Consider the following 26,033-nt stretch of genomic DNA (forward strand, 5'->3'; position numbering starts at 1 on the left):
CTGAGGCAAAAATAAGAGTTCGGCAAGTAACGTTACGAATGGGACCTTGGGAACCCGTGGTGCAATGCAGCCGGGAGTTAAGGAACCATGTGAAGACTGACTCTGAGAACAGCCAATAGTTACGCACCAGTGACAAACTCAAGGTTGGTTCGGTAGCTGTTCCTAGGGATTTGTGATCGGTGGCAAGCTGAATGCCTTCGCCTGAATTTCTAGCCCTTTGTAAATAGTAACATCCACTTCCCCAGCGACCCATTCTGTGTCAAAGGCCACACTTCCTGCAGACCCTGTCGTTGTCTGTGGTGCAGAGCAGCCCTCGAATGGAGGGGGCATGCGGACACCGTCGTTTGTCGGGGGTCCCCTTCTGCCCCTCAGGGTGGGAGGAAGATTCCTGTCTGGAGAGAGAAGTTCCAATGACCCCTAGAATCTCAGAGGACCTGCCAAGCTTTGTGTCAGTGAGATTTAAGAGCCATTTACTTGTGTTGATTTTATATTCAATGAATTGGTTCATGCCAAAGGCTGGGCTGATGCCTCGTTTGTGTTGGATACCGACCATTTGCACACAATTCCACTTGAAATATAGGATCAGGATTAGAGACCGTCACAGACCCTCAGAACGGTCTTACCGCCGTGGGCGATGGACATTCGAGGTCAGGCCAGAACGTCTACTCCTGCTGGGTGTTGTGTTTCATTCTAGGTGGCAATTTATGCTTTCATCGCAGCAGAGAATTAGCAGCCAAGAGCTGGAGATGCTGAGAAGGAGAGTTAGAGAGAGGCCCCGGGCAGGCTGCTCAAAGGCTCACGTTCATGGTTGTTCCACAGAAAAAGTGGGAGCTGCACGCCCAGGAGACAGGAGCAGCGACGTGTACACGCAAGGGCAGACAGAAATCAGGCTAGGCACGCTGGAAATCGGGCAGTTGTCCGGCACCGAGAGATCCCCTCCTCCTCTCTTTCTGCCCTTAGGGATGCAGGGGCTGGGTGAGGAGGTGCGCTCGGGGATCGCGGCCAGTTCGGTGAGACCGTGCGGAGGCCGGCCCAGCTTGTGACTTCGGGAAGCCGTCTGTGAGGCTGTGACCCACAGTAATGGCAGGCTGGAGCACCAGGCACGCGACCCCAGGACTCTGATAGGGTGACAAGTTGGAGCGGCCCATGACGGCGGAGAGTCCCTCAGATGTGCCGGAGAGGCTCTCACACCAGGCCGCGACTGTAGGTCTAGCCAGGGCGCTGGTGCCACCCCCGAACACGACGCTGCCCTAGGTCTTGTTGGTCCGTGAAACCCTGAAAGTTTGCCTGCAGGGACGCTCCTGAAAAGGCATTTCTTGGACCGGTGACTCTGGGAAGTCCCGCATACCTCCCTTCGGGCTTTCTTCACAGGCCCAGTAGCTCATGGGTCGTGCGGGACCTAAAATGAAGGATTCTGCTCGACACTGCCCTCCCCTACACTCTATACCTGACCCCCTCTCAAGAAATCTGCTCTGACCTCTAGATCTCTAGAGGGAGCACCAGCCAGGGGCAAGGAATCATGATTAGCAGGAATGGTGCCCTCCCGAGAAGGCCCAGCCACATGGAGGAGGCCTCTCTTGGGATGCTTCCTCTTGTCTTTTCTCTCATCCCTCTGACTGGGGCTGAAGGGTGGGACTGAGGCTTAAAGGTGAAAGGAGGTGTGGAGAGAGCGTCTTAGGCCAGCTTCGCTATTGTGGCGGACCTTGGGGAGAAGCCTTCCTTCCCTCTGGACTCATTTTCCAAACCTGCATTCATGGATGGATGGCGGGGATCAGGGTTGGCGGGGCGGACGCAGACTCTAGTCCTGGCCTTACGACACCACACAAGTGCTCCAGGATGCCCTCCGCACCAGCGAGGGGCACGATCTTTCCATCTGTTAGCTTTACCTTTCCCTGCAACCTCTCAGCTAGAGCTGCCTCCTTCTACTTTATTTGTATTATTATTATTTTTTTTAAATGTTTATTTATTTTTGACAGAGAGAGGGAGACAGGGCATGAGCGGGGGAGGGGCAGAGAGAGAGGGAGACCCAGAATCGGAAGCAGACTCCAGGCTCCGAGCTGTCGGCACAGAGCCCGACGTGGGGCTCGAACTCACAGACTGTGAGATCCTGACCTGAGCCAAAGTCGGACGCTCAACCGACTGAGCCACCCAGGCGCCCCACCTCCTACTGCTTTAAGCAGAACTACCCCAGGGTCTTAGTGCTTCTAACCATGCACATATACTCCCTTTATACCATGATGTTTAAAAAAAAGTTTTTTTGATGTTTATTGATTTTTGAGAGATAGGGAGACAGAGCATGCGTGATGGAGGGGCAGAGAGAAAGGGAGACACACACTCTGAAGCAGGCTGCGGGCTCCGAGCTGTCAGCCCAGAGCCCGATGTGGGGCTCGAACTCACAGACCGTGAGATCATGACCTGAGCCGAAGTCAGACGCTTCACTGACTGAGCCACCCAGGCGCCCCCCTTTACACCGTGATCTTATACCAGTAAGAGCACCGTTTGGTTCTACCACTTTCTTAGAAATGGACAAGTGAGTTTTGATAGTGCCTGAATTTGCTCAGTTTCAAGCAAGGGGAAGAATCTGGTTGAAGGATTCAACAAATGCTCTTGGAATTGGGATAATAGAAATGTGCCTGAGGTATCCCTTTGTCTGCTTTGACTGCAGCGTCTTCAGAGGAAGAGGCCCAGGCAACAGCTTTGGCCATGATCCTGGTCTCCCTCAAAACACAGCTGATAGGGGACTGGTGGGGCCATCTGGTCCCATCCTCTTGGGCCGAGCTCAGAAAGAGGAGTTGCCCTAATCACATTATTAGTCTTCCCGGACAGGCTGTAGTAACAAAAGGGGCTGAGAAGTGCCTTCTGATTTAACTTGTTCCAAGGCCAATTTTGATGGGTGGGTCAAGTTCAATCACGTTTGGATATTGACCAACCTAATCTATTCGCCCTTGGTGGTCGTCAGTCGGGCCCCCATACCTTCACAGGGCATTCTAGACTGCACTTCCTCCCACTTCCCTCATGAAGCCCACAGACCCTGATTCTTTCCCTTCCTTTCCTTCTCCGTACCTTCTACCAATCCCTGACCTGTATCTTCCGTAGTCCAGACTCCAGTATTGGCGGAGCTCAGTGGGACCTAAGTTAAGGCTAACTTCTAGCTCTGTCTTTGGGATTTGCTGGGAGTAAGGTAAAGAAAGTATTGCCATAATTATTTCTGATTAATATTTTTACACCTAATAAAGTCTCAAAGGGATTGTGGTCTAGGGGAGGGGCACCTTCCAGATGACCTTGCCCAGCAATTAAATCGGCTTGTTAGTTGGAGCCCCAGGATGGCCGAGGACAGCTGGAGAACTCTTCTTTGCAAGCAGCTCTGGTTAACATCAACCGGGAAAGCTCTCTGTAAACACATGAATAATTGATCGTCCAGCGCTCACATAGCTACTGAGGATCTGAGCCTGTATGACTCATTTGCAAGCCATTCCTGTCGTCTGGATGCCATAACATTGGAGGAATGATGATCGTTTCTTGGAGATTCTTCTGTGGCCAGAGTTGCCAAGACCAAGGCTGTAATGGTTTGTTATGATGACCTTTGTTATTCCATTAGGCTCAATTGCTTTAAAAAATGATGTGTGCATACTTTAGGAACGTTTTTACCCTTTACGTTGACCTGACATCATAGTTTATATTACAAAATGTATTAATGACAGAGGAGTGTTTTCATGTCCCAAGGACAAATTTTAACAACCATAATCTGCCCTTAGTCACCATAAATATAAATGTATTGGTCAAACAGATCTCGTTAATGTGGCCAAGATAAATGCAAGTCTATATTTTAAGGCAGTTGAAGTTCTAGAGAATATTTGGAGCTTTTTGTGGGGCTAAGAGATCTTGTGTATGTGCTATCAAAAGGCTGAGAAAATTAACATGTTCCCCCCTCTGGTTTTCTCTTTGGACTGATATAACGTCTTGGGATGTCAAGTAAGATTGTTCACATAGTTTCTGGACTCCATTAATGCCTGATGGGGTGAAGCTTAGTTCTTAAAGCTGTATTCTTTTCATTGTGCTCACAGTGCTTTTGAAAAGAAACAACGTATTTCAAGTCTTTAAAAAAAATTTTTTTTTTCTAAATGTTTATTTATTGTTGAGAGAGAGACAGAGGGTGAGCAGGGGAGGGGCAGAGGGAGAGGGAGACACAGAATCTGTGGTAGGCTCCAGGCTCTGAGCTGTCAGCACAGAGCCCGACGTGGGGCTTGAACTTACAGACCATGAGGATCATGACCTGAGCTGAAGCCAGACGCTTGACCGACTGAGCCACCCAGGTGCCCCTAAAGATTTCAAGTCTTAGCGATGTGTTGCTCAACGACATTTTTCTGTATTACACTGCGCCTTCAAGTTTTAATTATATTAGTGCCCCCTGCCCCACCATCTTGCTTCCTGTAGGAGGAGCCCCTTTTCAACAGATGTGAGGCTGACATTTTGCATCATTTTAGTTGACAACGTCTATACGCTGGCAGATGACCTTCTGGGCGCGGGCTGTAGGATTGGTCGAACGCTTCGTCTTCCTCTCTGTGACGCCACACTCAGAAGTGTTGGCCTTTGCTGGTGGTGTCCACATTTTAAGCTTCTCAGGCAGAAAATAAATCCTTGTTTAGAATCCTTTTTAATCGCGTTCTTATTTTGGACCATGAAAACGTGTTTAATACAGTAATGTCTCAAATGCTACTCTCTGAGAGAGCACACTGTTTACAGGGCTGAGTTCATCTCCCCTGGATATGGTAAACACGGAACCACAATTGAATTCTGTGTGGATTATGGTCACCTGGCAATGACCGAGGAGTACTTCAGATAAAACCATTTCCCCTTCTTCCCTTAGAAGAATCTTCTCTTCTGAATCTGCTGTAGTCCTTGTTAGCACCACACAATGGGCTTTTGAATCACGATTTTGCCTGGTTAACCTCCCTGGGATTGGGGATTGAATTCTTTTCTTTCTTTCTTTCTTTCTTTCCTTCTTTCCTTCTTTATTTCCTTCCCTCTTCCTTTCTTTTCTTTCTTCTTTCTTTCTTTCTTTCTTTCTTTTGGTTTATTTTTATGTATTGTGAGAGAGAGATAGAAAGCAGGGGAGGGGCAGAAACAGAGAGAGGGACACAGAAACCCAAGCAGGCTCTGCATTGTCAGCACAGAGCCCAACTCGGGGTTCGAACTCACAAAAAACGTGAGGTCATGACGAGCCGAAGTCAAGAGTTGGATGCTTAACTGACTGAGCCACCCAGGCACCCCGTGGGACTGAATTATTTTCTCAATTTCGTGGTGTGGAGATAGTTCCGTGATAACCTCCTGTGTGGCTTAAACCTTTGATTCATTTAGAAAGTGAGGCACGGATACCCATGTTCATAGCAACACTATTCACAATAGCCAATGGGTGGAAACCACCCAAGGGTCTGCCGATGGCCGAATGGGTAAATAAAATGTAGTGTATGTCCAGAGTGGAATGTTACGCAGCCTTAAAAAGGAAGGAAGTTCTGACAGGTGTCACAGCATGGACGAAGCTGGAGGACATTATGCTAAGTGAAATAAGTCACCAAGCCAGTCACCCAAGGGCCCAAACTGCACGATTCCGGTTGTAAGAGGTAGCTAGCGTCTCGGAAGCAGACAGTAGGACAGTGGCTTCCAGGAAGCAGGGGAGGGGGTGGGGGTGGGGACAGAGATTCAGTTTTGCAGGAGGAAAGAGTTCTGGGGATGGGAGTGGTGGTCGTTGTATAGTCGTGTGAACGTACTTCATACCACTGAACTGTATACCTCACAGTGGCTAAGAGAGTACATTTTAAGTTATGTGTATTGCGCCACAGTAAAAAAAAAAAAGAGTAATAGAAAAATTCGGGCTCATCAGAGAGTTGGAGCTGATTTAATCCAAACTGAAAGGCCTCTTTTCTCGAAACAGCCCAACGCTAGCCACTGAGGAACCCCACCCTCATCCAGAACATCAGAACTCCCCTCGCTGAGACTAAGGAGAATAAGAAATTGACACATAATGGCTTTAACCTCAGTCTTGATGGAGGGTGACATAATTTAACTTTGGACTTTACTTTTTTGTCTTAATTTCTTTGGACCTTAACTTATAAGGGGATTTAATTTTGAGCTTCAGACTCTCTGGTAATTATATATATATATATATATATATATATATATTTAAAGGTTTATTTTTGAGAGAGAGAGAGGGAGCATGCATGCAAGTGAGTGGGGGAGGGTCAGAGAGAGAGGGAGACACAGAATCCGAAACAGGCTCCAGGCTCTGAGCTGTCAGCACAGAGCCCGACGCAGGGCTTGAACCCACAAGCTGTGAGATCATGACCTAAGCTCAAGTCGGACACTTAATGGACTGAGCCACCCAGCACCCCGTAATTTAATATTTTGAGAGAAGTTCAAATGCAGAACATCTTATTGTTGGCATTTTATTTTTGGGGTGCCTTCATGATGTCATTGGATTAAACTGCATCATTTCTAATAGGTTACGTTGGTCGAGGAGGCTGAAGATAAACTGAGATGGAAAATAGAAGAGAATCTATATTTTCTGTCTTGACTACAGAAAGGCCTTGAAGAACACAATGTCCTGTATTGACCCATCTCAGAATCTTATGGGGGAAAAACCCACACTGCTTGCCCAGAAAGATCTATGATGGAGCTGTGGCTGGTGTTAGGGGTGCTGAAGGGTACTGTCCCACTTCTGGATGGCCAGAGGCATTGTGGGTAGACACGGTGGGTCCAAAGAACAAAAAATGGAAGAATTTCAGGGCAGAGGTGGCAACCTCCCTGTAATAAATTGCTTCACTATTACAATCACACTTACCCTTAATTTACCCCAAGGAAAGGATGTTAATTAGTCTTGGCCTCTCTCTGCCTCCTCACATCCCCTTACTCGGGAGAGATCTGATTGGGGGACCTGGGAGCCGCAGTTGAGCTCTGCCCCCCGCCCCCCTTCCACCTTGCTTCTTGGGCTCTGCTCATCTTCAAGGTGCGGGGTCCTGGGTGTCTTTGGGCCAGGTGGTGAGCTTGGCAGAAAAGCCCTGCCCTTGTTGGAAGAAACCCTGTAGTTTTGTCTAGTGCTGCCTGAGGCTGGATGGATGAATTCAACCCTGGGATCCAGTGAGAGAAACTCCATTGCTTCTATAATTCTGAAGCACATCCTCGCCAAGCGAACTTTTGTCAGTAATAAAACAGACACTGTGATCTAAAACGAGAGGATTTTTAAAAATCTAACCCATGTCCACCTTCTCGTTATGCCTTCACGCGTGTAGCATGTCATGAAGTCTGCAGAGCCCTGTCACCCGTACATGCTGTTTGACCGTCCGACGATCCAGGAAGGTCGGATGGATGTGAAAGCTTTCTGTGAGCTCCTTCGGTATTGTAACCACACTTTCCCTACCCGCGTCAGTCGTGTCTGTGAGGTTTGAAGATGTTAAGGGGCTAGCCTATGTTGTAGGCGAGTACAATTAGATTACTAGAATTAGATTATTAGGTTGATAGAAGTCGATGATTAGCTATGATTATTCACGCCTTCTGGCTTCTGGAAGTGTGCTGCTAAAGAATCAGTTGGCAAGAATTATTTCAAAGAGTGGTAGTATCTTTCAACTGGAAACTGGTTTAATCTTATAATCAATCTCGTTTTGAAACGTTTGCTTATGACTTAATGAAGGGACCTTTAAGATCAGTGTATGTAAGTCGCAGCGTGTCTGTGACTCACGTGGGAACCCTGGGTCAAGTGGATATTCCTGTATCTGACATGTAGGTGTCCTGATGTGGGTCTGCAGCGGGACTTAGGAAGTCCCATTTTTATGAAAACCCAACTGTCCTCAACTCTTACCTGATTTTCTGTAGACCAAGTTCTTACAATCCTCACCCTACTTTAGTGCTGATGTTCTCCTTAATGGTGGCTAAGGAAACACTGGAGTAACAGATCCCAGCTTTCTTTGAAACATGGAACTCACTAAGTACGTATAGTGCAACATGGACGCACACAGTTTGGATGATGGGTTTATACTCATCCAAACACACGGAGGCGCCTCCAGCCCTCAGGGGGCCAGAGTCCCCCTTCTGGAGGCAGTGGAGGACCATCTGTGCCCTGACAGAGAGTAGAGCTCTGAAGCCACCAAACCTCTGACCCAAGCCTCGGAGCAGTTGAGTTCACTGCCATGTCATTAACTACTCCTGAATTAATTTGCCAGGAAGGGGCAATGCTTGGGGTTTAAGAGTTGTTTACAAGTTGGGCAACAAACGCCATGTGCATGTGTGGGGGGGATGGGGGAAGAAATGAGAACGTATGCTTTGTAAGAATATTTGCTTCTTTTTTAAATCAATTAATGCCTTTCAATGAATCAACACATAAGAAGGAGGACCAAAATGCTAATAACATAAAGAGTATGGGAGCCGGTGGTATGGGTTTAAAAAATGTTTAAAGACAAGGTAAGGATGGGGCGCCTGGGTGGCTCAATCGGTTAAGCGTCCGACTTCAGCTCAGGTCGTGATCTCACGGTTTGTGAGCCCGAGCCCTGTGTCGGGCTCTGTGTTGACAGCTCAGAGCCTGGAGCCTGCTTGGGGTTCTGTGTCTTCCTCTCTCTCTGCCCCTTCCCCCCTCAAAAAAAAATAAACGTTAAAAAAAAAAAGACAAGGTAAGGATTAGTAATGGATGGGTAATTGCTACATTCTCGAAGGGCACAGGGAGATGCTGTGTGCCTACTGGTTTTTCTCTTTCTACCTCCCAGCCAAGCTTTGGAGGAAACCCTTTCCATGTGAACTGGAAAAGATGAATTTCAAGCTTCATTGAGAGCTCTAAAACCTTAAATCCTTCTTGAAAATAACCTGCCTCTCAGGAATTTTTGGTCCCCTCAAATTATAAAGCTTTTCCTTGGGCTGTGGAATGGCTGCATTATTAACTGTGATTACTTAAGTCTCTGAATAGAAGGATGTAATAAATCTGAAAGTATTTGTTCTGGTTTGTGACTAAGCAAAACTGTATAATATTAAATCAGATGTTGTTATAAACATATGAAATGGCACATTTTTTTCCAACTTGGGGCATTGTGGTACAAAGCTTCTGAGAACCTAAAAAAAAAAAAAAAAAGAAAGAAAGAAATGTTTTTACATTCTTGGGTACTGAGACGGGTTTCTGCTGGGTTTTCTTCCTTCTGAGCATGAATGCTAAATACGAGTGCTTCTGTTTAGATCTCTGTGTTTTCCCAGTGAGTTAGCGAGGTTGAGTCGAGGTGTTCTTCCTTCTTTGCAAGCTCTTCTCTGGGGCGGAACCGGTGACCCAGATCGTGTGTGTGTGATCGTGTGTGAGTCTGTTTGTGTGTCCATGTGTGCCTGTCGGGTGGAGAAATGAATGCAGCCGAGTACCCTGGAATGTTCGGGTTGGAAGGGCTCTTAGGCACGAGCTAGATCACCAGTCTCCTCATTACCCAGGACATGTTTTCAAACTTAGGTTCAAATGCGTGTGGGAGAGAAAGCCATACGAATCTGGGGGTGGGGAGGAATTTTGAAATCCAAGGCCAGGTTTCTAGGTTAGGCTCGGTGGCCTCTAGCTTTGTTAGGGAACAAGAGGCGTGACAGCTACATGACAAAACTGCAGCCGTCCCTGGGGGTCATCCTGGGCAATGACAGAGAATCGTGACCCTGGGGAAAGCTCCACGTTTGCCTCTGGACAGCGGTCATGCTGGCCTTCAGTTTCCACTGCAAAGTAGTGGTGCCCGTGTGTGGCATTCACCATCATGAGAAAAGAACCACAAAGAAGTCAACATATGGAGCGTTAAAAAGTGATCACGAGGGGCGCCTGGGTGGCTCAGTCGGTAACGCGTCTGACTTTGGCTCAGGTCATGATCTCACGGTCCGTGAGTTCGAGCCCCGCGTCGGGCTCCGTGCTGTCAGCACAGAGTCGTCTTCAGACCCTCTGTCTCCCTCTCTCTCTGCCCCTCCCCTGCTCGTGCTCTCTCTCTCTCTCAAAAATAAATAAACATTTAAAAAAGTTTTTCAGTTATTACAGTTTTTCTTGTGTTGGCACCTGTGGGTAATTTTTCTATTATTTTTCACAATTAGGATAATACATTTACATTAAAAATAGAACTATAGCCTCAGAATACTTGTGTACTTAATAATCACCTTTTACAAAGATGATTTAGGATATTAATAGAGTTCTACGAATTATTCAGAGCTGCAGTGTCCAGATGGTAGCCATTAGGGGCTGTTGACATGTGGCTGGTCCAAACTGAGATACGTTGTACGTGTAACGTACATACAGGATTTCAAAGACTTCGTGAAAATGAAGGAGTATAAGGTATCTCAGCAATCGTTCTTAAAATGATTACATGTTGAAGTGATAACAATTTGGATAAATTAGATTAAGTAAATTATTGGAATTCATTTCATCTGTGTTTTTTTTTTTTAATTTTTTTTTTTCAACGTTTATTTTTTTTGGGACAGAGAGAGACAGAGCATGAACGGGGGAGGGGCAGAGAGAGAGGGAGACACAGAATCGGAAACAGGCTCCAGGCTCCGAGCCATCAGCCCAGAGCCCGACGCGGGGCTCGAACTCACGGACCGCGAGATCGTGACCTGAGCTGAAGTCGGACGCTTAACCGACTGCGCCACCCAGGCGCCCCTGTTTTTTTCTTTTTTTAATTAAAAAAAATTTATTTGTTTTATAAAATAAAATATTTTCTAATGTTTATTTATTTTTGAGAGAGACTGAGTGCGAGTGGGGGAGGGGCAGAGAGAGAATCACAGAATCCGGAGCAGGCCTCAGGCTCCGAGCTGTCAGCACAGAGACCGATGTGGGTCTCGAACTCACAAACCTCGAGATTGTGACCTGAGCCACAGTCGGATGTTTAACTGAATGAACCATCCAGATGCCCCTAATTTTTTTTTTTGATGTTTACTTATTTTTGAGAGAGAGAGAGAGAGAGAGAGAGAGAGCATGAGCGGGGGAGGGGCAGAGAGAGAGACACACACACACAGAATCGGAAGCAGGCTCCAGGCTCTGAGCTGTCAGCACAGAGCCTGATGCGGGGCTTGAACTCACAGACTGCGAGATCATGACCTGAGCCGAAGTCGGACACCTTACCGACTGAGCCACCCAGGTGCCCCTCATCTGTTTCTTTTTAATGTGGCTACTAGAAAATCTATTTATTTACTTATTTATTTATCCTTAAGTAATCTCTACGCCCAACTTGGGGCTTGAACTTACAGCCCTGAGATCGAGAGTTGAATGCTCTACCGAGGGAGCCAGCCAAGCGCCCTGCTACTAGGAAATTTAAAATGACATATGTAGATGTTGCATGGAGGAGAGAAGCTTAGCATCCCCTTTGACAAGGATAGAAGAGGGGGCCTGCGCAGCACACATATAGTTACTGCCACCTACTTGGTGGCATCTAAATGTGGTTTTGAGAAAAGGAGAGTGACCCCTGAGTGGGTACCGGGTATCTATCCTTTTGGGGTAACAAACATGTTCTGAATAAACAGTGGCGTTGGTTGCATAATAGTGTGAATGTCCTAAGTGTCACTAATGATAAATTTTATGCTCGGTGTATTTTACCAACATAAAAAATCGCATATGTGTCTCCCGTTACACTTCTGTTTTCAACGTTTGCTTCAGGCGGAGAGGTGGGGGTGTGGCTTTGCTGAAAACAGCGTCTCTAGAAATAGAGAAAAAGGTGGAGAGAGGCAAGGACGGGCTGACGTCTGGTGGGAGCGGTTGGAACGCTTTTCTTCCGGGGCCCCTATCTCCTCATACTGCCTTCCTCTTATCTCACTCCATGTCCCTCCCCACTTGGCCTTCTGCCCGCTGCGGGGGGTTTCTCCCTGAGATGACTCTTTCCCTAAAATTCCTCGCAGTTTATGTGGCGTTAAGGAGTTAGGAATCTTGATGGTTGGAAATAGAAGACAGCACCCAGCTCGGGCTCAGCCCCTGCCTCCCAGATATTGCTGATGAAGAGAAAAAATAAAATCTTTTCTGTGCACTTCTGGGATCCAGCTTCTTCAGAGGGAATCCCATGAGGCGAACTGAGTGTGGTGTTGGAAGCCGGGACAGTGGTTGAGGGGGGTGGGGGCTCGGGGTCGGGAGGGGGTGGGTGGTGGTGAGGTTGGGGCCTAATAAAGGGCTGTGGGACATACTCTGTTATGGGTCTGGTCGCTGATGATCTCAGTGTCTCCATTTTGTGAAACTCTGCGGGGCTTGGGGCTGGGGTACTTTTCCGAACGCCCCGAATGCACATCCATAAAAGGTTAAAAAGCCAACAACACATCACCCTGTGAGGTGCACGCTCTTTTGAGTGGAAAGCTGACAGCTCTGGAGAGGGTGAATGCACGTTTCGTGAACATGGCCACCAGGGACCTGGCTTGACAAGGGCCGTCGGCAGAGGCCCAGAAGAGGGGGCCTTTGGAGGTCCTTCCCCGGTCTAGAGACCTGTGAGTGACCTCAGAAAATTCACCTTGGTACTTTATCTCCTGTCTCTCCATCTGGGGCATCCACGCTCTCAGAGACCAGGGCGGAGGGGTGTCAAGGGTGAGGTGTCGCTGACTAAGAGGTGGGCTGAGCTGTTGGTGTAGGTGAGAACTCTGAGGACGGTCGCGTTCGGAGGGACAGTCCCGGGGTGAGCGGGGCCCTGGCTGCAGTATCACCCACGGAAATCCTGGGTGGTGGTAAATCCCGCCCTCAGCCAAGTCTGGAGAAGAGATGCCGGGGAGCAGGGGGGGCCGGGAGTTCTAATGGGGGAGCTCGTTAGCCAGATAGCGGCTGGGGAGAGGCACCGGGGACGTGGGTTGGAGGAGAATAAGCGGAAGCGGGGAAGGAAAAATAAATAAATGAGATAAGCAGCTTCATCTGCTTTCTCCCTTATTACTCTTTGATTCTGTGCTGGGGACTGCAGTCCCCCCCCCCCCCGCCGCCCCCCCCCATCTCCTCTCCTGGAGAAAACAGCCTGGAGACTGATTTTGCAAACCAGGCCCAGCTCCTCCCTCCTTGCCCTGCACCCACCCCGCCGCAGTGAACTTCCCGGGCTGGACGGGCTTCCCAGAGCCACCCTCCTCCCCGGGGCAGGGGGTTCACAAACTCGGACCCCGCCCCCCCACCTCTGAAGTGCAAAGAACACAAGGCTGTACACGCAGGGGGACCCCCTCCCCATTCTCCCCTGCACCAGGGACACCAAATGCTGGGGTCACCACGAGGTAGCCAGGTCAAGAGAGCTTAGTAACAAGGTCGTTGGCCTGTGGGGAGGTTTCCCTTGCGTTGGAGCACAGCCAAAAGTGGTCCGACTGGACCCCTGCTGAAGCGCTCACCTCCAGGGGTCCGCCTGCCTGCTGGAACAGAAGGCTCCAGGTCCCAACATCATCATCGTCCGCTTTCCCTGGAAGAAACTCTGGCCCTCATGTGACAGGCAAGAGGGAACGGGCAAGTGGCAGGGAGAGCAGCCCGACCACGCTCCAGCTCTGGTTCCACTGAATGTGTGACCAGGGCTTTGCCGACCTCTGTGCAGACATCCATAGTAGAGGCATGATGTTGAGGGGAGGAACAGAGAGAGAAGGAGACGCGGAATCTGAAGCAGGCTCCGGGCTCCGAGCTATCAGCACAGAGCCTGACGTAGGGCTCGAACTCGTGGACCGTGAGATCACGACCCGAGCTGAGGTCGACGCTTGACCAACTGAGCCACCCAGGCACCCCGAGACTCACTTCTTCTACAGCAACTGACGCCTTTAGAAGTTTTTCTACGTTGCTTATTTGGACCCAGGCCAATGGACTCCCCCTCTTCTATACCCGCCTCCTCAAGCACACGCCTCGGTTTGGAGATGAGATGTGCCAGGGAACATTTGAGAGTGGAAGGGAGGCCAGGGGCAGCCATGTTGAACACCCGTTTACTGCTTCGCTGCCCTCTGAGTGTTGTCCATAAGATTGTGAGGTCCTAGAGGTGAGGATGAGATCTTGAAGCCATTCACTAGATACTTATGGAGAACCTACTATGGGTGAGGCACCATTAGTCATGAGCAACACAGACACAGGCATTGCAGTCATTAATGGAGCTGGCGGTACAGTAAGGGAGCCTGGCATTAACCAACGAATGACACAGGTAATTAATTGCAAGTGTGATGGGTGCTCTGAAGGGGGAAATGCAGGGTGCCAAGGGGGTGTTTTAGTTGAGTCCTGAAGAATAATGGCCTCAGCCCAGGGAAGGGTGTGGCGGAGGTTAGGGTCAGACGTAGGGAAAAGCATTCCCAGCAAACAGTCCATATGTCCACATTCCTCCATGAGAAGGGCGTAACACCATAGTCTGCCTCTCCCCATCCGACCCCCAGCCTCTCATCTCGACACCTCCGGAAGTCTGCAAATGTAGTTTCTTGACGGGACACAGAGAGGCTATGCTTTATTATGAAACCATCCCAATTTGTCCACTTTCTTATTATCCACGTAAAACTTGCCTGTTCCATGGGGCACCTGGGTGGCTCGGTCAGTTGAGCGTCTGATTTTGGCTCAGGTCATGATCTCACAGTCCGTGAGTTCGAGCCCCGCATCGGGCTCGGAGCCTGGAGCCAGCTTTGGATTCTGTGTCTCCCTCTCTCTCTGCCCCTCTCCTGCTTGTGCACGCTTTCTCTCTCTCTCTCTCTCTCTCTCTCTCTCAAAAGTAAGTAATAAACATTAAAAAAAAAAAAAAACACTAAACTTGCCTGTTCCTTTTTGCTGTCCCCTCTCAACCCCTTACATAAGTGACCAAAAGAGAAACCCGAAGAAAACACACACTCCCGGAGTTTATTATAGTTATTATGACCCAGACAGACTTGAAGACTAGAATTTAATGGAGTTTTTTCTCACATTCCCTGGGGGATTTGAAGGGCTTCCCCTGCCCCCCTCCCCCCCCCCCGCCACTGGCCATTGAAGTGGACGATAAAAACACATTCCTTTCTTAAAAGAAAAGAAAAGACCTTCTGAATTCAGAGTTGGTTATCCTAAAAGCAGAGGACTTGTTCCATATTTTCGTCTCTGTGAACCTATCTCTTCCCTCTCCTCCCCTTTTGATGTATTTCTCTGGTGGGGTAATAAGCAAAAGAGAGAAGTTTGGTTTTAGTCTCGGCTCTTAACCTTGCCGTGTGACCCTGGCTAACCCACTTTTCCTGTCTCAGCCTCAGTTTCTTCAAAGGCAAAACGTGAGGACCGATCACAGGACTCCGGTTTCTTTGGAGCGCTAACACTCCTCGTCTCTCCTGGGAGAACCTCAACAGAGAAGCAATTCAACCAGCAGCTCCCAGCCCCATCCTGAGAAGTCAGCATCGACTGAGAATCTCCTTTCTCAGGAGGGAAACTGGAGGCGAGGCCTTCCTTGTCCTCAAAGGTCACTTAGGCGGAGCCAATGTAAGTGTTAGCAAAGGGTGAGCTGCCCTCTCTCCAGCTTGCCTTGTCCCCACATCCACCTGTCTGCACTTCTACGGGCCTTTGGGACTCCAGAAATCTTTCCTTAGTTCCCCCAGCTATGCCTACTGTTCCCCACATGCATTTCCACCGTTGTGACCGTCCAGACCAAGATTGAAACACCTCCAGGATCCTCGTCGGTGACACAAATGAGAGAAGAGTCTGGGTGAGGCGCACAAGTTCACCCAGTATGACAGGTAGGGACACAATCACCTCTGGGCCTGCGCTCCATTGAAAGGGATCTAAGTTCCACGTAGCTCGGACCAGGTGGCATCATTCTGGAATAAGCATGCACTGTTTGCCAGAGAGTCCGCTGGTCTTTCAAGAGAATCGATATGTATATCTTTTTTAATTTTATTTTTTATTTTTTAAAATTCACATCCAAATTAGTTAGCATATCGTGCAACAATGATTTCGGGAGTAGATTCCTTACTGCCTCTTATCCATTTAGCCCCTCCCCCCCCCACAACCCCTCCCGCAGCCCTCAGTGGGTTCTCCATATTTATGAGTAAGAGAATGGATATTTTTAAGTCAAATGTGGCTCAGTTTCTAAAAATCACGACGTGGGCCAAAGACAAAAGTCCGTGGATCAGATTTAACCTGTGGCTGCTGGTTTTGCTACCTGTGTGTGTAGACACAGTATTTAGTCCTTTATACACTCTACCTGGTGTTTGCAAAACCTGTAATGCTTCTCTGTGCACTCATTCGTTTAATAAGTAGTTGCCACCGACCGTGAGCTGGTCCTGTGGAGGACGCCGGGGAGAGTAGGTGACTAAAATGCGACTCACTGGAAGTTTGAGACAGCAGTGCGAGCTGGAGGGGGGCCCGAGCTGGTCCACCGATTATTGCATAGCATTCGGGGCTGTGAGCAAGGGAGGGTCTTCTTGTGTTCTACTCCGTCTCTCTCAGCCACCGCTTTAGAAACACTTCGGTCCTGGGGCGCCCGGGAGGCTCAGTCGGTTAAGCGTCTGACTTCGACTCCGGTCACGATCTCGCGGTCTGTGGGTTCGAGCCCCGCACGGGCTCTGCGCTCTCATTGCAGAGCCCTACTTCAGATCTTCTGTCTTCCTCTCTCTCTCTCTCTCTGCCCCTCCCTCGCTCTCTCGCTCTCTCAAAAAATAAATAAATGAACATTAAAAAAAAAGAAGAAAGAAACACTTGGGTCCAAAAGCAAACAAACCAAATGCAAGGACCAGTTGCGTGGATCAGTTGGCTAAGAGTCTGAGTCTTGATTTCAGCTCAGGTCAGGATCTCACGGTTTGCGACTTCCAGCCCAATGTCGGGCTCTGAGCGGGCAGTGCAGAACCTGCTTGGGATTCTCTCTCCCTCTCACTCTGCCTCTCCTTTCCCCCCCCCCCCCCCCCCCACTGCTCTCAAAATAAATATAAATACACTGTAAAACCAAACCAAAACAAATTAACAACAACAAAAAGGCAAATGTGAATCGTTTCGAATTAGGCTACTTTATTTCTACCTTTTACCCATCACCCCCATTGCCTTCCCCCAAATGTGAAGAAGCAAAACCATGGAAACAAATGAGAAAAAAAAAAAAAAATTTATCTCTGAAAACCAAGGTCAGCATTCATTCAGGATGAGAAACCTAATTCCATTTAACAGGTGAGAGCTTTATTTCTTATTTTTAAAAAAGTGTTTTATTTATTTATCTTGAGAGAGAGAGGGGGAGAGAGAGAGAGAGAGAGAGAATCCCAAGCAGGCTTTCTGCTCTCAGCACAGAGCCTGATGCAGGGCTCAGTCTCACCAACTGTGAGCTCATGGCCTGAGCCAAGGTCAAGGGTCCGGATGCTCAACCAACCAAGCCACCCAGGCACCCCGAACGGATGGGAGCTTTAAAAGGCAGATTTTAGGGGCGCCTGGATGGCTCAGTTGGTGAAGCATCCAACTTCGGCACAGGTCAGGATCTCGCGGTTCGTGGGTTAGAGCCCCACGTCGGGCTCTGTGCGAAAGGTGCTTCGGATCCCCTTTCCTCCTGTCTTTCTGCCCCTCCCTCACTCGCACGCTCTTTCTCCCTCAAAAATAAATAAACATTTAAAATAAAATAAAGGGCAGATTTAAACAATCATTATTGGTAGAAAAACCATCGGTGAGGAGTCGGATCACCCGGCTTCCAGTCTACCTCTGCAACTGTGAGATCTTAAGCGAATGACTGACTCCATTGAGGCCTCAGTCTCCCCCCACCCCTGTAAAATGAGTTCTTTCTGACTTTCACCACCTGAGTGAGTCCTGGCAACCTGGTGGAAGGAAAACCTAAAGAAGGTATGTGGCCAAACCTACGCCTGCCTCCTTCTACAAGAGTGGCCAGAGCTCTGCTCTGCACAGAACAGAACGAGGGAAGGTGCAGTGGAAATCTCATGCCCTCCCCTCTTCCTCAAGAACGGAGAGACCGATTAACGCATATTGAAGCGCAACATAAAACGCAGACTGGGGGCGCCTGGGTGACTCAGTTGGCTGAGCATCTGATTCTTGATTGCGGCTCAGGTCACGGTCCCGGGGTCAAGCCCTGAGTCAGGCTCTGAGCTGAGCGTGGAGCCTGCTTAGGATTCTCTCTCTTCCTCTGTCCCTCTCCCCCACTCTCTTTAAAATAAAATTAAAAAAAAAAAATAAAAGAACAAACAGACCACACCAGAGTCCAGATGAAGCTCTTAATAGCACTTTGATACTTGGTATATTTGTTTTTTTTTTTTTTTTAATTATGTTTATTTATTTTGACGGACAGGAAGGGAGAGACAAAGTGCAAGCAGGGGAGGGGCAGAGAGAGAAGGAGACACAGAATCCAAAGCAGGCTCCAGGCTCCGAGCTGTCAGCACAGAGCACCATGTGGGTCTCAAACTCACAAACCGTGAGATCATGACCTGAGCTGAAGTCAGACGCTTAATTGACTGAGCCACCCAGGCGCCCCTTGGCATATTTATTTGGATTTTATTAGTTTTTTTCAGGCTGAAGCTCTGCACCTCTCCATTCATCCAGGAGCATTCTCTAACTGGGGCTTTGGGGATATCCATCAAGAAAAAGAGAGCAGGGGAGCAACGGGAAGTTTGGATGAAGAACTGAGAAACGCTTCCTTGGGGGAAGGGGAAATCTGGTGCCATCAATAATGCCGAGTCTATAAAATCATTTTCCTCTGGGGTTAAGAGCTTGCTGCATGTGCTATATTTATCAGTCAGTGAATCTCATTAGCTGCCTTGTTGAGAATTTCCACTTCCTATAGCTGACTATGTTTGGCCCATGACCTGTCATATTTCTCCTATGGCTACTATGTTGAGTTGCAACTATGAGAACTCATTTACCAAAAACAAAGCACAAATCCCCAACCAAACAAAACGTGGTAAATAACAAGTTTCTTAAACACCTGAAAAGGGTTAAGTGTTAAGAAAGTTGCTAATGAGGCTTTCACACCTTTTAAAGAAATCTCTCACCATCAGGGGTTTTCTAAAGAAGGTGGAAATTAAACACATTGAGAGCTTCCGGTTCCACAAAAGATGGTCACCTAGCACAGGGTGCTGGCTTCCTCCCAGAGCCCAGTCTTGGAGAAGTCAGAGGGAGTTGATGGATCCTGGAGCTTAAGAGAAGAGTCTAGGGATCATGGTGAGGGTGGGATACAGGAATGCAGAGTGGAAGGGGGCAAGGACAGGACATGGCGATTACCTCTAGGCGTCAACTTGACTGGACCATGGGGTGCCCAGACAACTTGGTCAAATGCTGTCCTGTGTCTGGATGAGACTAATATCTGAATCTGTAGATGACTAGGGAAGATTACCCTCCCCATTGTGGATGAATCAAAGACTTGAATGAAACAAAAAAGTCTGAGTTAGAGGACATCCCTTCTGCCTTACGCTGAGTGGGGACATCAGTGTTTTCTGGCCTTCAGACTTGAACTGAAATGTCGTTCTTCTCAGGTCTCGAGCCTGCCCACTTTTGGACTGAAGCTTACACCATTGGCTCTCCTGATTCTTAGGCCTTCAGACTTGGGCTAGATCACCACATTGGCTCTCCTGGATCCCTATCTTGTTGACTATAGGTCCTGGGACTTATTAAGCTCCATAATTGCAGGAGCCAATTCCTTATAATCTATCTATTGATCGATTGATCACCTATTCATTCTGTTTCCCTGGAGAACCCTGACTAAGGCACAATAGTTGTGCCAGGAGAGTACTTTCCAGTTGGATTTTTTTTTTTTAATTTTTTTTTAACGTTTATTTATTTTTGAGACAGAGACAGAGTATGAACGGGGGAGGGGCAGAGAGAGAAGGAGACACAGAATCGGAAGCAGGCTCCAGGCTCCGGGCCATCAGCCCAGAGCCCGACGCGGGGCTCGAACTCACGGACCGTGAGATCGTGACCTGAGCTGAAGTCGGACGCTTAACCGACTGAGCCACCCAGGCGCCCCTCCAGTTGGATTTTTTTCTCTCCTTCATATTAACTTAGATGAATCATGTCCACCACATGGACCTTACAGAACAACTAAAAAAATTGTGTATCTCAAAGGCAGCAGAATATGATCCTAGCTTTTGCTTAGAAATGTTAGTGGAGGCTAGCTAGCCCCCTCTGAGTACTCCCTCACTAAAACATCCCTGCTGATGGTTTTGGGTTTGGTGATGACCACAGAGAAAGATCGTCTCTGAAAAAGAGCAGGTCCAGGGTAGAGGTTCTAGGCATTTCCTGAAGGGGTAGTTACACAGGTAATGATTATAGTGAAATTGTAGCATGGAGAGACTCCCCATCTCCCAACTCACTTGGATGTCATGAAGTCTAGGGCTTTTGGAGTGTCCACTGGATTTAAATTCAGAAGAAAAAAAAGGGAGATCTCCAAGGAATACAAACATCATGAAAAAAAGGCCAAAAACTGAACAACATATACTAGAGGAAGCAGAATTAATGAAAAGGGAAGAATGGGAATGTAAAATAAACTTAATAAATATCTTCAAAGCCTTAATGAAGAATATTAAAAACATGAAGCAGGAACAATAACTTATGAATATGAGCCATATTTCCGTTTGGCAATCCTGAATATGAAAATAATAACAGTTGAAATAAAGAACTCAGTGGTTGAAAGTACTCCTTTTTTCTCCTTAATTTCTTGAAAACGTATGACTGTTTAAAGCAAAAATAATAGTACTCTATTATTATACTATTATACTACACTATTATACTATTATACTATATATACTATATATATATACTATTATACTATTATAAATGCTATCTATACTATATATATACTATTATACTATTATACTATATATACTATATATATACTATTATACTATTATACTATATACTATATATATATATGGTAGTACTATAGTATAGTAGTATATAGTATGTAGTATACTATACTATACTATATACTATACTATACTATATACTATATATATAGTATACTATATATATATAGTATATATATATACTATACTATATACTATATATACTATATATACTATATATACTATACTATATACTATATATACTATATATACTATATACTATATATATATAGTATGCTATATATATATATAGTATATAGTATAATATTATACTACATACTATATACTACTATACTATAGTACTACCATACTATACTATTATACTATACTATACTACTATATTATACTATTATACTATACTATTATAATAGTACTTATATTTTCATATTAACTCTAATATGAAAGGACAGATTAAAAAAACAAATGGGAGAAACAAAAAACAAAGAGCAAATGGTAGACCTGCATCCAACACATCAGTAATTAAATCAAATGTAAATGGACCAATTTCATAAGGAGAATTTGTGGGAATGGACTAAAAAAGCAAGACCAAACTACCTGCTGTCTATAAGAGAAGTACCTTAAATATAAGAACACAGATAGTTTGAAAGTAAAGAGCAGATGGTGATATACAATACAAACAATTCACATAAGAAAGTTTGAAGGACTGGGGCACCTGCATGGCTCAGTCGGTTGAGCTTCTGACTTCAGTTCAGGTCATGATCTCTCAGCTGGTGAGTTCGAGCCCTGCGTCAGGCTTGCTGCTGTCAGTGCAGAGCTTGCTTTGTATCCTCTGTCTCCCTCTCTCTGTCCCTCCCTCACTTGCTCTCTCTCAACAAGAAATAAACATTTAAAAAATAAAAATAAAAATAAAAAAGAGGAAGTTTGAGTGACCATATTAATATCAGGCACAATAGACTTCAAAGCAAGGCATAGTGTCAGAGATAAGAGAGGCATTTCATAATCACAAATGGCGAATTCATCAGGAAAACCTAACATTACCCAAAAGATGTGTGTGTGTGTGTGTGTGTGTGTGTGTGTGTGATAACAGACCTACAAAATACATTGAGCAAAAATCAATTGAACTAAAGGGAGAAATAAACAATCCCACAATCATAGTTAAAGATACTTTTACCTCTCAGAAGTTGATAGAACAACTATACAAAAAAATAATTAGGGATATGGAAGATCTGAATAATATTATCAACATATCTTGATCTAAATGACATTTATAGAACATTATAACTAACACCTGCAGATTTTGCATTCTTGTCACATGCACATGGAACATTTACTAAGATAGACTACATGCTGGGCTGTATAATTAGTCTGAATACATTTCAAAAGATCGAAATCTTACAGAGTGTGTTTTCTATAATTAGATTACAAATCATTATATAATGTATGTTACATATATACACATATATATAATTATATATATACACACATATATAATTACATGTATATATACACGCACTCACATATAATTACAGATAGATAGATCCTCAAAGGAAAGGCTGATTCCAGGGCTAGGGGAGGAAATTTCTTTTTATTTTTAAAATTTTTTTAATGTTTATTCATTTTTGAGAGACAGAATGTGAGTGGGGGAGGGGCAGAGAGAGAGGGAGACACAGAATCCGAAGCACGCTCCAGGCTCCCAGCTGTCAGCACAGAGCCCGATGCGGGCTTGAACCCATGAACCTCGAGATCATGACCTGAGCCAAAGTCAGATGCTTAACCGACTGAGCTACCCAGAGCCCTGAGGGCAGGAATTTCTTTTTTTTTTTTTTTTAAATTATTTTAACGTTTATTTATTTTTGGGACAGAGAGAGACAGAGCATGAACGGGGGAGGGGCAGAGAGAGAGGGAGACACAGAATCGGAAACAGGCTCCAGGCTCCGAGCCATCAGCCCAGAGCCCGACGCGGGGCTCGAACTCACGGACCGCGAGATCGTGACCTGAGCTGAAGTCGGACGCTTAACCGACTGCGCCACCCAGGCGCCCCTGTTTTTTTCTTTTTTTAATTAAAAAAAATTTATTTGTTTTATAAAATAAAATATTTTCTAATGTTTATTTATTTTTGAGAGAGACTGAGTGCGAGTGGGGGAGGGGCAGAGAGAGAATCACAGAATCCGGAGCAGGCCTCAGGCTCCGAGCTGTCAGCACAGAGACCGATGTGGGTCTCGAACTCACAAACCTCGAGATTGTGACCTGAGCCACAGTCGGATGTTTAACTGAATGAACCATCCAGATGCCCCTAATTTTTTTTTGATGTTTACTTATTTTTGAGAGAGAGAGAGAGAGAGAGAGAGAGATAGAGCATGAGCGGGGGAGGGGCAGAGAGAGAGACACACACAGAATCGGAAGCAGGCTCCAGGCTCTGAGCCATCAGCCCAGAGCCTGACGCGGGGCTCGAACTCACGGACCGCGAGATTGTGACCTGGCTGAAGTCAGACGCTTAACCGACTGCGCCACCCAGGCGCCCCGGGCAGGAATTTTTTTTTTTTTTTTTTTTTTTTTTTTAATTTTTTTTTTTTTTCAACGTTTATTTATTTTTGGGACAGAGAGAGACAGAGCATGAACGGGGGAGGGGCAGAGAGAGAGGGAGACACAGAATCGGAAACAGGCTCCAGGCTCCGAGCCGTCAGCCCAAAGCCTGACGCGGGGCTCGAACTCGCGGACCGCGACATCGTGACCTGGCTGAAGTCGGACGCTTAACCGACTGCGCCACCCAGGCGCCCCCCGGGCAGGAATTTCTAAGGTGAGTCCAGAGCATCTTGTTGTGCCAGAAAGTCAGGAAGCGTTCAACCAATAATTGGGATATGTCAAAATGATATTGAAGCTAGTTTGAAGTGGCTATCACTAACGACATCTGTGACAATTATATAATCAAAATAAGGAAAAACAGTAAAGGATTGAGCTCATTAAATACAATGAGAATCTACCAATCCATAGTGATACGAATAAATAAATGAATAATAAATAAATGTGGGTAAAAAGCAAGCTCTTTCTTATGATGGAAGGCACAGTGGAATTAGAAAATAATGGGGGCGCCTGTGTGGCTCAGTTGGTTCAGCGTCTGTCTCTTGGTTTTGGCTCAGGTCATGATCTCACGGTTTGTGGGATCGAGCCCTGCATAAGGTTCTGCACCGACAGTGTGGAGCCTGCTTGGGATTCTCTCTCCCTACCTCTCTTTCTCTGCTCCCCCCCTTCTCTTTCTTTCTCTCAAAATAAATAAATAAACTTAAAAAAAAAATCTTAAAAAAAAAGAAAATACTCAATGAACGCTAAAACTAATGACTGAAAGTTTGGAGAGGAACAGAATATTTTCATGGTGTCAAAGGATCTTCAAATATATTACTTATTATTCAGGAAGGAAAAATGTGCTCCTGTTATAGTGGCACCACCTTATATCAAGAAACCTTAGACAAGCCCAGATTGAAGAACATTCTACAAAAGAACTGTTCTGCACTTTTCAAAATGTGAAGCTTGAGAAAAGGGCTGAAGAAATATTCCAAATAAAAGGAGATTAAAGAGGGGGTGCCTGGCTGGCTCGGTCAGTGGAGCATGGGACTTTTGATCTCGGGGTTGTGAGGCCGAGTCCCATATTGGGTGTAGAGATTACGTTAAAAAAAGGAGATTAAGGAGACGCAAATTGCATGACCCTGGGACTGGGAAAGCATAATAACTTTATACCATTAGTGGGACAGCTGATGAAATTTGAATATGCACCCTGAATTATGCACTCAGTAACTAATATCCTGATTTTGATAATAAAACTGTGATACCTATGAGCAAGTTCTTGCTCTCAAGGAAAAAGGCACTAAAAATATTTAGGGAAGGGGCGCCTGGGTGGCTCAGTCGGTTAAGCTTCTGACTTCGGCTCAGGTCATGATCTCACTGCGAGATCATGACCTGAGCTGAAGTCGGCCGCTCAACCGACTGAGCCACCCAGGCGCCCCTCAAAATTAGAAATTCTTAACAAAATCTACGGAGAAAGAGTTGATTGTTTAGTAGGAGTAATTGAAATAGTGGAGAGCTCAAGGCAATCTCTGTCCATTCTTTTTTTTTTTTTTTTTAACATTTATTTATTTTTGAGAGAGAGACAGAGAGAGAGCTGTCAGCACAGAGCCCCGACATGGGGCTCGAACTCAGGAAAGGCGAGATCACGACCTGAGCCGAAGTCAGACACTTAACCAGCTGAGCCACCCGGGCGCCCCTCATCTGTCCCTTCTTAAGGGAACAGATAAGTCTAAGATGCTATGTATACACAAACGGTGGAAGACAATGTGGTTATCAGAATTAAAAATAGGTATACACAGGATGCGTGGGTGGCTCAGTTGGTTGAGCATCCAACTCTCCATCTCGCCTGGGGTCATGGTCTTAGGGTGGTGGGATCGCGTCCCGAGTCCGGCTCTGCACTGAGTGTGGAGCCTGCTTAGGATTCTCTTTCGCTGCCCCTCCTCCGCTCTCTCTCTTTCAAATTAAAAAAAAACCAAAAAACCAACATGTGTAGATGTACAACAACATGACTAGATTTTTATCATATACCGTCTCCTGATGAGAAACAGACTGAGGTCCGCGGTGAATGTGAGAATCAAACACACATGCACAGCGATAATACCGCGGTATTTACAAGTGCGCCCGGAATTAAGAACATAAATTGGATACCCTGGGGCCGGTGAGGAGAGGGAGATGGGAGTCGGGCTGGAGGAGTAGGGGGAGGAGGTCACACAGTAAAAGGTAACTAAGGGAGGGGACTTGCAAGCACTGATGATGAGGGTGTGACACGGCCGAGAGAGAGGTTTAGTTTCAACACCTGCCACTGTGTCCAACCAACTATCACGACAACAGCAAAACAAAGCAGAGGGTTGATGGAAGAAAGGAGAGGAAGTGCCGAGATGCCTCTTAGACAGAGTTTTGTTTTTTTTTTAAGTTTTTATTTATTTTGAGAGAGAAAGAGAGTGTGTGAGCATGCAGGGGAGAGGCAGAGAGAGAGAGAGAGATGGAGAGAACCCCAAGCAGGCTCCGTGCTGTTACGGCAGAGCCCAACAAGGGGTTCCGTTTCACAGAACCATGAGACCATGACCTGAGCCAAAATCAAGAGTCCGTCGCTTCACCGACTGAACCACCCAGGCGCCCCTAGACTCAGGTTTTTATTTGTTATTTCGTTCATACAACACATACTTACTGAGCACCAAGCACCTTGCCAGACGCTGGGTGAACGGTCTGGGTAAAGTAGGAACATTCTGGGCCCTCGCTTTCCCGTCCAGGACACTAAGCCGTAGGAGTGAGCATTCATCACGGGCCGCCGGGGA

General features: G+C 46.5%; 1 protein-coding gene and 1 pseudogene across 1 annotated transcript in view; both read left to right on the plus strand.

Annotated features, from left to right (window-relative positions):
• Positions 1–8,484, plus strand: part of MTARC1 (mitochondrial amidoxime reducing component 1) — a 32,238-nt gene extending 23,754 nt beyond the window's left edge. Inside the window, exon 7 of the mRNA XM_030302394.1 lies at positions 7,287–8,484. Coding sequence (XP_030158254.1) covers positions 7,287–7,296 — 10 coding nt within the window. The 3' untranslated portion in view covers positions 7,297–8,484. The remainder of the gene's footprint in view (positions 1–7,286) is intronic.
• A 2,827-nt stretch (positions 8,485–11,311) lies between these two features.
• LOC115505760 lies at positions 11,312–11,427 on the plus strand (annotated as a pseudogene).
• The last annotated feature ends 14,606 nt before the right edge of the window (positions 11,428–26,033 follow it).

The sequence above is a fragment of the Lynx canadensis genome, chromosome F1, assembly GCF_007474595.2.
Source record: "Lynx canadensis isolate LIC74 chromosome F1, mLynCan4.pri.v2, whole genome shotgun sequence".
In the NCBI taxonomy this organism is placed as follows: domain Eukaryota; kingdom Metazoa; phylum Chordata; class Mammalia; order Carnivora; family Felidae; genus Lynx; species Lynx canadensis.